This window comes from Ailuropoda melanoleuca, chromosome 13 (genome assembly GCF_002007445.2).
Source record: "Ailuropoda melanoleuca isolate Jingjing chromosome 13, ASM200744v2, whole genome shotgun sequence".
NCBI lineage: Eukaryota > Metazoa > Chordata > Mammalia > Carnivora > Ursidae > Ailuropoda > Ailuropoda melanoleuca.
Window position 1 is genome coordinate 28,587,958 of NC_048230.1, and position 12,067 is coordinate 28,600,024.

The 12,067-nt window shown below is 38.0% G+C and overlaps 1 protein-coding gene across 1 annotated transcript in view; it reads right to left on the reverse strand.

Moving 5' to 3' along the window:
- Positions 1–12,067, reverse strand: part of NSF (N-ethylmaleimide sensitive factor, vesicle fusing ATPase) — a 117,403-nt gene that overhangs the window by 50,367 nt on the left and 54,969 nt on the right. The window contains exons 9-11 of the mRNA XM_019809479.2: positions 7,639–7,804; positions 6,178–6,252; positions 5,601–5,788 (exon numbers count right to left, since the gene is read on the reverse strand). Of these exons, the coding sequence (XP_019665038.1) occupies positions 5,601–5,788; positions 6,178–6,252; positions 7,639–7,804 (429 nt within the window). The remainder of the gene's footprint in view (positions 1–5,600; positions 5,789–6,177; positions 6,253–7,638; positions 7,805–12,067) is intronic.

Below are 12,067 nucleotides of genomic sequence, written 5' to 3' on the forward strand. Positions count from 1 at the left end.
GATGGGGCTCGATCCCATAACGCCGGGATCACGCCCTGAGCCGAAGGCCGACACTTAACCGCTGTGCCACCCAGGCGCCCCAAGCCTGGAAGTTTTCTTAAATTAAAGGTAGGATAATTTAACTAAGGGTAGATATAAGATTTCCTTCGTAGGTAATCTTATATAAACGTTTTAACTCTGATTAAAACTTTTTGACACATCTTAAAGGATTCTACAAGGTGTTAACTTTCAGGTCAAAGTGAAGAAGGAGCTCTGACAGAATCATGTTAAAACCCCAATGAAGCCTCCAGCCTCATTTCCAATGTCTCCTCTGTATATAGCCCTGAGTTTCTACCACGATGTTTTGTGTTTTGATTTCCTCTGCTGGTGAAAGTGAACTCAAATGATAGATACATATAGCAATGTGAGGGGAAAATCTTAACTTCTGACATTTGACAAAAAAATAGGATAGATTTCAGGACTGAAGCTGTGTGAAACTTGTCTTTTTACTATTAAGAAGGGACTTACCAATGAGTTAAAAGTGAATTAAAATGGCTGGGGGAGAGTTATTGTAAGACAAGTTGTTAGGCATGCCAGGAATTGTAGAACTTACCTAACTGTAAACAATCAATATTCTAATTATAAATTACTCCTGCCTATTCATTAAGTTTTCTAAGGCCTTCTCTTAACTTTTACTATTTTATCAAAATTAGTAAAATCTAATTTTAAAATATTCTACAATTCTGAATTTTTCTCATTCAGAAAACCTTTTCTCATTTGTCTGAATTACTGTGATTTTTTCCTGCATTTTATTTATAACAGCTAATCAATAGAGAAGAGGCAACATCTTTCAGCTTATACCTGCAGAAACTAATAAACTTGTATTTCAACACTAGCAAATATCGAGTGGTCACCCTTAAATTTCATAACCTTTTAAATCTGACCTTTCAAAGTTCTTATCATTCCTCTTAAATTACAGGTAGAATGACCTTAATCAATCAAAATTCTACAGAAAGCAAGAAATAATTTTATTGAAATTCTGCAAGCATAAATCAGAGCTTTGATTCCGGGGTAGAATGTTTGTGTGCTGTGTGGAAGAGCACGTCCTCAATTTACTTCCTTACAACCCATTAGAGCAGAAGAAACTTGGGTTATGACTCTTTTCTACCTGAAGCAGAAATTCCTTTCAAGAAAAAAACAACCAAATGTCACATGAATTTCAGTTGACCACAAACATGGGTTCAAGTACAAATGACATGAACATCAGGTGTTTATGACCGGATTTTCTCCCCGTTTCAGAAAACTTGAAAAAAAAAACAAACCAAACACAGTCTAACCGGGAAGACTTGTTGAGTCTACCTGGCTTTTTATTTAAGCCTAAATCTTTTGAAAAGGATGCAAAATAAAACCAATTATGACTTTTTATAATACAAAGACAGGACTTTAGAACCAAGAGCTGAATGCTGTGGATGTTTTAAAGTTGTATATCAACTCCAGATCATAAGCTTCAGATTAAATACTTGCTCACCAATCACTACTAGTAAAGCTACAAACATCTACAACAATGGAAATATTACAACTGTAAGCCTTTTGTTCAGCTGAGGAGTCTTGTTGGGAAAACAGTGTTTCAAGACCTTTGACAACACAGATTTTTAAAAACACAGAAAAGAAAATAAATGTTCACATAATTTCTTCTTGGGGGTGAGGGTTGGTGTCCTATAAACCCTTCTCTTCCCTGAAGTGCCTAAATAGTCCCTTGTGTTAGATATTCCATAGATACTGAAAGAAAATAAAAGCTCTTTGGTATAAAAGATATTGATCACAAGTCAATATGCATTACCTTAAGTTTAAAAGTTAACCACATGGGAAAAGTGAGGGCAAGAATATCAACTATTTGTACTACCTCTTACTTGCAAATCTGAAGGGTAACATATTCTGTACAGTGGGAGCAAACATTTACAATGGAAAAAATTATAACTTATTTAATTATATTTATATTATATTTATAATATTATTTATTATAATTAATTATAATAGTCAACAAATTCAGAAACTCAGGCCTTGCAAAGGATATATATGGTGTGCTCTCAAATTAGCCAGTAATAATAAAAATGGAAATAATTAGCATTTATATACCTTATAAGGCACTTCCATATATAGTATTTGATTTGATTTTCAAAAAAACCTGATGAGGTAAGTAGTTATTTCCACTTGACAGAAATAAAAAAGTCAGGGATGCCTGGGTGGCTCAGTTGGTTAAGCATCTGCCTTCGGCTCAGGTCATGATCCCAGGGTCCTGGGACTGAGCCCTGTGTCGGGCTCCCTGCTCGAGGGGATCCTGCTTCTCCCCGACCCCCCAGCTCATGCTCTCTCTCTCACTATCTCTCTCTCTAATAAATTTTTTAAATCTTAAGGAAAAAAAGAAATAAAAAAGTGAAAAAAGTGTAATGCATAGCCACACCTTCGGACTAGAAAATCTGTGATCTTTCCACCATTGCTTATTGCTTTGTGTGTAGATAAACTCAATATATACTTAAAGAAAGTACGTTTCTTAGTGAGAGAATGGCTTAGAATGACATTTTGGGATAGGACTATTGTGGTAAAAATGACAAGTGACTAGGAGAAAAATCCAGGGGCCATTGCATATGAAAACTCTGGTAATACACCAGTCACTGCAGATTATACAAAGATGCACTGATGTGGTCTGAGATGTGGATTATACCAAAATGATGAAAGGTCTGGGAACAATTCTCACATCATTTACACAATTTTTCTTGAAGTTGCCATCACTTCTAAGGCATTTCTTATGGCAAGGAGAAAGGATGAATGAATGGATGGATGGATGGATGGATGGATGAATCCAGTCTATAAAGGACCCAATACTATATTCCCACACTATCCTGACCTTTGGCATTTCTGAGCTAGAACAAAGTCACTTCTGCTACGTAGGGAAGAGCTTGATTCAGAATACATACATGGGTATGGGTAGAGCTTGATTCAGAATAAATACATAAGCTTACTAATTTTAGAAACACTTACCAAACACCCACTGTGTTCTCAGTATTTAGACCTATTTGGGGCACGGTGGGATATTCAGACACGAATAAGATAGGGACTTAAAGTCTAGAACAGGGGTTGACAAACGTTTTCTGTAAAGAATGAGGTAGTAACTATTTTAGGCTTTGTGGGCCAAGCAGTCCTTGTTCCAAATACTCAACTCTACCATTGTAGCATGAAAACAGCCACTGCCAACACACACATAAATGGGTATGATCCCCAAAAACTTTATTTATAAAAATTGGTGGTGAACTGGATACGGCCTATGGGCCACAGTTTGCTGATCCTTGGGTTAGAACCAGTGATAGGATGTTGCCAACTCCAATTCCCCTCAATACTCCACTCAACACAGCTGCCAGAGTGAGCTTATGTTTTAACACTATGTCGCTGCTATTCTTAAAACTCTTCGATGGCTTAGCACTACTCCAGGAAAAAAGTCCATACTTCTTAGCACAATATAAAAGGCTCTTTGTGCTCCACTCCCTGCTTTAGTCTCCTGACTTATTCCCCACAATGTCTCTCTCTACCTCCCCTCCCCTACCTTTTATGCTGAAGCGATACTGAATTACCCTAACATACCATGCTATTTTGTGTCTCTGTTCCTTTGCCTTCTACCTAAAATGTCCTACCACACCAAGAGATGCATTCACCCAGAAATGTCTCAGTGAAGCATCCTCTCACCCCACGAGTTGGCCACATCTGACACCTTCTCACTTCCTTACGTCTCCTGTCCTTTCTGTTACTGAATGTGGAGATTAGAACTACAGGCTGCTCAGGGTAGGTGGTTTCTTTCAGGTGTAGCACTAGCTGCCAGCACAGCGTCTGGCATAGAGCAGGTGCTCAACACGTCTACTGGGAACCAAAGTGAACCCAAAGTACCACAGGTGATACATTACTATTTCAAGAAGGAAGACAAGACATCCTTCTTGAAGGAGACAATCAGAAAAGGTTTGAAGAAAGTGGTGGCATATGAACTAGGTATTAAAGACATAAGTAAACATAGTAAAGACTTTCGCAAAAGCAGAGAAGTAACAAAATAAATTAACGTCTGATGACCAATGAGTATTTCAGTTTGGCTAAAGTATGGAGAATAACTGGGAACACATTTGGACAGGCCAGTTTAGGGTCAGATCTAGAGGACCGTAAGGATCAGGCTAAGAAGTCTGTACTACGTTCTGAAAGTTTCTGTAGGGTAGAATAGTGTGAAACAGGAAGACTAATCAAACAGAAAGTGGGTAGAAACTGAAGGACACTGCCAAGATATAAGTGACAAAAGTTGGCAAATGACTTGATGTAGGACACAGGAGAGTGGCAGGAATTAATGATATTCCTGAAGTTTTAAGCCTGGGAAATTGGCAGAAACAGGAAAATAGGAACAGTAAGGAAAGCAGAAAAAAAAAAAAAAAAAAGACAGTGAATTTGGTTTTGGATATTAAATTTGAGACCTGATAAACCATTGAAGTAGAGGTATTTTGTGTAAATTTGAAAGTGGGAGAAAGAAACTTTCAAGAGACGAGACATAAATCTGGGAGTCATCCATCTACCTCTGAAGAGGAGAAGGGATGGTAAAGATTCAAAAGCACTTTATCAACATAAAAGTATCCTGGGGGCGCCTGGGTGGCACAGCGGTTGGGCGTCTGCCTTCGGCTCAGGGCGTGATCCCGGCGTTATGGGATCGAGCCCCACATCAGGCTCCTCCGCTATGAGCCTGCTTCTTCCTCTCCCACTCCCCCTGCTTGTGTTCCCTCTCTTGCTGGCTGTCTCTATCTCTGTCGAATAAATAAATGAAATCTTTAAAAAAAAAATAATATCCGGGTATGTCTTCCTACCATAGTATCAATAACATTAGTGTACTAATTTACAAACATATCTATCCGCCTGACTCTAAATTCCTTGAGGGGAGAGGTCACAGTTTATCATCTTTGTGTCTCCAGTTTAACACTCAGAAAACAGCAGGTATTCAGTGTATGTGCTGAACGATGCAGCCCCCATAACTCAAGCGTCGTAGAAAACCCAACTTCTATGACATGTTACAACTCAACACAGTACAAAGATTAAAAATTAAATTCTTCAAGGGCGCCTGGGTGGCTCAGTCAGTTAAGCGACTGCCTCAGCTCAGGTCATGATCCTGGAGTCCCAGGATTGATTCCTACATCAGGCTCCCTGCTTGGTGGGGAGTCTGCTTCTCCCTCTGACCTCCCCCCCCATGCACTCTCTCTCTCTCAAATAAATAAATAAAATCTTTAAAAAAAAAATCCCTTTGGAAACTTCCTTTAAAAAAAAAATTAAATTCCTCCAACTCTTCATCTTCACACGTTTCTATCAGACGGTGGCAAGCCGAGGCAGGTGTGACAGTGGTGACCGTGGGGCAGACGTCAGCATCATCCACTTCCTGCCACCCTGACGCTTTGGCAGCTGACAATTCCTATTCCTTTTACCAGGTCTCTTCTCTCTCAAAAGTCAGCACTACCATAGCCCTTGCACGTTTGAAAGGAAAGAGACAGAACACGGACACAGCATTTACAGAGCTGCAGACCCCGAACGTGTTAGGTGATCTTCCTGACCTTGATGTGTCGGTTCATAGCAGTGGACTGTGCCGCCCGCACCAGCCCCTCCAGTTCGGCACCGCTGAAATTCTTGGTCTCCACAGCCAGTTCTTTAATGTCTACGTCGGCAGAGAGTAACTGATGCCCTCTCATCCTTGCTGTGTGGATATGAAGGATCTGTAGTCGACCTTTCTCATCTGGTAAGCCTGGTAAAATTGAAAATAAAATAGAAATTACAATCATCCTAATGCTGTTCTTTTTAAAGATTTTATTTATTTATTTATTAGACAGAGAGAGACAGGCAGTGAGAGAGGGAACACAAGCAGAGGGAATGGGAGAGGAAGAAGCAGGCTCCCAGCAGAGGAGCCTGATGTGCGGTTCGATCCCAGAATGCCAGGATCACGTCCTGAGCTGAAGGCAAGACGCTTAACAGGCGCCCCATCCTAATGCTTTTCTTATAGGTACTTAGGCAGGTAAACATGAGTTCCTCAGGATACCTAACTTTTCTAACCGATGTTAAGTTACAGGACTCTGCTCTTTCTCATGAACTCTACACACACACACCCCTCCCCCAACCAGTGACAGACCTGCTTACCTATCTCCATTTTAACTTCCAGTCTTCCGGGTCGAAGGAGAGCCTCATCTATCAGATCTGGTCTGTTGGTCATTCCTAAGCACAGATTTCAAAACAAAACAACAAAAGTTCAAAAGTAAGATAAAATGTCCCTTCAAGGGCACGTGCACCCCAATGTTCATAGCAGCAATGTCCACAACAGCCAAACTGTGGAAGGAGCCGAGATGCCCTTCAACAGATGAATGGATAAAGAAGATGTGGTCCATATATACAATGGAAATATTACCCAGCCGTCAGAAAGGATGAATACCCCCCATCTGCATTGACATGGATGGAACTGGAGGGGATTATGCTAAGTGAAATAAGTCAAGCAGAAAAAGACAATTATCATATGGTTTCACTTATATGTGTAACATAAGGAATAGCATTGAGGACATTGGGAGAAGGAAGAGAAAAATGAAGGGGGGGAAATCAGAGGGGGAGACGAACCATGAGAGACTATGGACTACAGGAAACAAACAGGGTTTCAGAGGGTAGGGGGGGTGGGGGATGGGTTAGCCCAGTGATGGGTAGTAAGGAGGGCACGTATTGCAATGAGCACTGGGTGTTCTACACAAACAATGAGTCATGGAACACTACATCAAAAACTAATGATGTACTGTACGGTGACTAACATAACATTAAAAAATAAATAAATAAATAAATAAATAAATAAATAAATAAATAAAAAGGCCCTTCACTACATGTACAAATAGCAATTTCTCAAACAAGCTAAGATATATTATAATGGTCAAACAGAAAACCAATTATTCTCAAATAAAAATATCATTTGTTCTTGATCTGTTCTAATGGAAACACCTGAAGACTCTGCTTTAGTATTTCGCCATACTGCCAATGGAATATACATGTAATGAAATCTTCAAATATTTAAAAAGAGAAGATGAAGTTCAGAGAGGCTAAGCAGCTGTCAAAGTGAGAGAGGGACAATGTGAACGTGATCTGCCCAACCCCAAAGTCCCTCTCCCTTTTTGTAGGCCAATGGTTTTCTATGTTCATAAATAACAGAAGTTTTGTTTTGTTTTTTAAAGTCATCTTTAGAGAACCTCAGTACATGCAACAGTTAAAAGAAGTTATAATTGGGATACATGATCTGAAGCTCACTCACAGACCCTGAGGCACCTCTGAAGGCCCCTGGAGACCTATAGGACGCAATTTGAAAACCACTGCATTACACTGTGCTACCTTTTTCATCTTTGAGCTATGAGCATACACCCATGAGTCACTAAAACCCATCTTTTATTTGTCTAATTAAGGCCAGACATTAAAATAGGTACTTAAGATTCTTCAATATCACTTGATACTAATTTGGAAACATGGGCAACACAGTATTAACTACAACCTACACAGATCTTAATTCAGAACCTATGTGTCTAATGTTTTGAAATCATAGAACTTCTGTTGTTTTTTTTTAAGTAAACATACCGATGACTAAGATGTTGTTCAGTTGCTCTACCCCATCAATTTTGGACAGCAACTGGTTGACAACAGTGTCATGAACTCCCGTACTACCAGCCATGCTCCCTCTCTGCTTGCAGATGGCATCAATTTCATCAAAGATGATTATGTGCAAACCGCTGTTGGCACCAAGCTAGCAAGGCAAGAAATTAGAGTCAAGGTCATAATTTGAATATATTACTAAACAAACTAGTCAACAAAAGCAAAACAAAGCCGTCATGGATTGATTTTGCTCCATTTTGACTAATAAGTACAGCAGGTGTACTCATGGCTCCTACCCTCTCAGAGGTATTGGAACTGCATTCTCAGAACTCTGCAAACTGAAAAGGCATTCCAGAACCTCATACTTAACAGCCGTAAAACAAAAATACACATTATACATTAATGAATGTGAACAGTCCATCAAATAATCATCTGTTCATTGACATGCATTTCTTATCTCACTACTGGAAAGAAGAACTCAGAATTATCAGATGCCTGTCTTAAGTCAGTGAATGGCAACTCCCTCCCATTTTCCCTGAGTTTTGGTGAGAGAACCGTCCCAGTTGCAGCAGGTTTAATGTTTGTCATATTATATAGCTAAACAGCAACTCTACCCGGAGGTCGACTGGAAAGTGGGCAGATGACGGAAGGAGGTGAACATGGTTCACATTTGGTTATATCACATGAAAACAAAGTACTTCTTCCTAACTGTAAAGTGAGAACAGAGACATAGTTTATAGGAAGAATAGTTAGGGGGTGCTATTTCTTCTGCATAGTGATTTGAGTTTACTGAATTAAGAGTCATCATTACAAGAAAATAGTTTATGTATTGTAAAATTTTAGCAGATGCAAATACTTTCAAATGCTAATAATTCATTAGGTTAACATGGACCTTCTAACAATTACATTCAAGTACTTAAGTCTCTTATTAAAGGAACCTAAGAAGGAAGTGCACTCCATAAATTTTCTTTTCTTTTTCTAAACAACAACAACAAAAAACACCAGGGATTAACAAAACAGGTGAAAATGAACATAACTTACATATGGATAATACAAATGATAGGCATAATGAGATTCAGGATTAGATATGGTTGGTATTCATTAACCTCTGGTAAGGATAGAATCTTTTTTTTTTTTTTAAGAGTTGGGGGGTTTTTACTTTGTTATAAAAGCATTAGATGTTAACTGAGCAAAAGTTGAAAAACAAATGGAAATAAGTTAAAAATAAGCTATATTATATCATACCTATGATATATACTATATAATACCTAAAGATAAATGCTGTTAACATTCTGTGGATTTATTTCTATATTTTAAATTTATTTTAAATTTTTTTTAAAAAGATTTTATTTATTTATTTGACAGAGATAGAGACAGCCAGCGAGAGAGGGAACACAAGCAGGGGGAGTGGGAGAGGAAGAAGCAGGCTCACAGCGGAAGAGCCTGATGTGGGGCTCGATCCCATAACGCCGGGATCACGCCCTGAGCCGAAGGCAGACGCCCAACCGCTGTGCCACCCAGGCACCCCTAAATTTATTTTAATTAAAAAATTGGTAACTCACTGCATCTTGTATTCTCTTGAACATTATTCTTTGAAAACTATTTAAAATTGTTATTTTTGTTTCTATTTGCAAAAAAACATGATCATTATAGAAAATGTGGAAAAATACTTAAAAATGTAAAGAAATCACAATCATCCAAAATTCAACTAGCTACGAATAACTCATATTATTAATTAGGTCCTGTGTAGGTAGTTTGTATCCCTTTTTTCAGTACAGATATTATCTTCAGTCCTTCACATGGCGATAAATACAACTACATAATTTTTAATGGCTCCATAATATTTCATTGTATGACTGGTTGCACAGAGAACTCCCCTAACTTCACATTAATTCCTTCCTGTCAGACAATTAATAATTTCTAAGTTTTGAGTATTATGTATGTTGTTACAATACACATTTTTTTAAGATTTTTATTTTTAAGTAATCACTATACCCAACATGGGGGCTTGAAGCCACGACCCAGAGATCGAGTCACATGCTCTGACTGAGCCAGCCAGGCGCCCCATAATAAACATTTTGTATTTAACTCCTCAATAGATGCAATTACTTCCTGAATGCAAATTGTTACTTTAAAAGGTGTATTGAGTGTTTTAAGGCCCTTAAAATAGGTTCAAATACTTTTCCAGAAATATTTTATTACTTCATAATCCCACCAAGGTATATGACAGTGCTTATCTTGGTACATCCTCACAAGGAATGAATATGAGAAAAATCTAAAAAGTAATTCCCAACTTGATAACTGAACAATGGTGTTTTTCAACTGTTTTTAAATGGCATTTGTCTGATTACTGAAGAGGCTGGAACTTTTTAAAATCATGTTTTTACCATTTGTAATTTTTCTTTTATTAATTATGTGTACATATTCTTTGCACATTTTTCTGTTGGGACTTAATAGTGTTTCTTATTGATTTCTAGAAAAAAATTTTATATATTAAGGGCATTATTCATTTGTTATAAATATTTTATCCCAGTTTGCCACTTATCTTTTAATTTTATTTATGGTATATTTTTTAATATAGAAGGACTTCAACTTTTTTTTTTTTACTATGTAAGTAGCCAGAATTACCCATTTTTCATTTTATGATTTTTAAAATTACTTTCACCCTTAAAATCCTCCCCCATTACAGACCCTGATGGTCACCTATATTTTCCTCTCTTTTAAAATTTATTTTATATGTAATTTTTCAATCTATCTAGAGTTTCATTTTTGTAAATGGTACATGTGAAGTAAGAATCCAAGTAATTCTTTTTTTTTTTTTTTTTTTTTTTTATTATTTATTGGACAGAGAGACAGCCAGCGAGAGAGGGAACACAAGCAGGGGTAGTGGGAGAGGAAGAAGCAGGCTCATAGCAGAGGAGCCTGATGTGGGGCTCGATCCCGGAACGCCAGGATCACGCCCTGAGCTGAAGGCAGACGCTTAACCGCTGTGCCACCCAGGCGCCCCAGAATCCAAGTAATTCTTATTCAAACAATTAACTAACTGTTCCAATATTGTAGACTAAGTAATCTTTTTTTCATTGATTGAGATGTCATTTCTATTGGGCTTTATGTTTTTATATTATTACCAGCCTATTCTACTATAGCAGTAGGTTGGACAAACTTGCTTCCTCCACACATTATTCTTTGTCCTAACAATTTTGACTATTTTATGGGGTATCTGGGTGGCTCAGTCGGTTAAGTGTCTGCCTTCAGCTCAGGGCATGATCTCTGGGTCCTGGGTTTGAGCCCTGCCATCAGGCTTCTTGCCCAAAGGGGAGTCTGCTTCTTTCTCTCTCCCTCTGCCCCTTCCCATCATTTGTTCTCTGTCTCAAATTAATAAATAAAATCTTTTTAAAAAAATGTAGAATCTCAGTTTTTCAGTCACAGAATTTCCAAGAACTAATACCCTACCATACAGAAGTGTTAAGCAAAGCTGAGGGTATAGTTCCAATTCCTTTTCTCGGTCTTTTCTATAGTTGGAAAGATGATAGCTTCTGGTGTTGAAATTTTTTTTAAGCAACCAAGCTATCATTTATCATCAGACACCTGTTCAATAATTATGACTATATTGAGAAAATTAATTTTTTTCCAGATTTTATTTTAGTTTTTAAAACATTGGTGGAAGGAGAACAATCTCTAAGTAGTGTTCAGGGGAAAAAAAACCTAGTTAAATTTTGGAAACCTTGATGAACACATGACTATCCTCTTGCAGAGAATTGCATTAGAGTGAACAATAATCCAGACATGAATCATAGAATGTAAGTATTAAAAGATATTTTATCTGTTTTCTAAAATTTATAAAATTGAGTTTTCTGGTATGCAGTTTTGTGAGTTTTAACATGTGTATTGGGTTTTTTTTTAAAGATTTTTTTTATTTATTTGAGAGAGAGAGTGCGCACACACGAGCAGGGAGGTGGGGTGGGGGTGGCAGCAGACTCCCCACCCACCAGGGAGCCCCATGAGGGGCTCAATCCCAAGACCCTGAGATCACGACCCAAGCCAAAGGCAGATGCTTAACCAACTGAGCCACCCAGGCGAGCTAAGATTCTACATTATTTTATAAGACATTTTTATTCAACGTTGTCTGCCATTTTAGCATGAAACAAAAAGCTGCTAAAATGTATGAATTTTGCTGTCAATGTACCTTATGTTGCCACTAGAATCATGACTTCCTTCTCAGTCTGACCTCAAAAATCATCTGTGTGGATGGAAAGCCAGAGACAATAGGAACACTGTATGCCCCCAGGAACAATCTGTCTTAAATATAATTCAGTACCATTCTGACCTTTTCAGAACCTTACTAATCTTGTGACCTGTCATCAGGTGCCTTCCCCCAACCTAGTCAGTACAACCACACCAATTTTTACAGGTG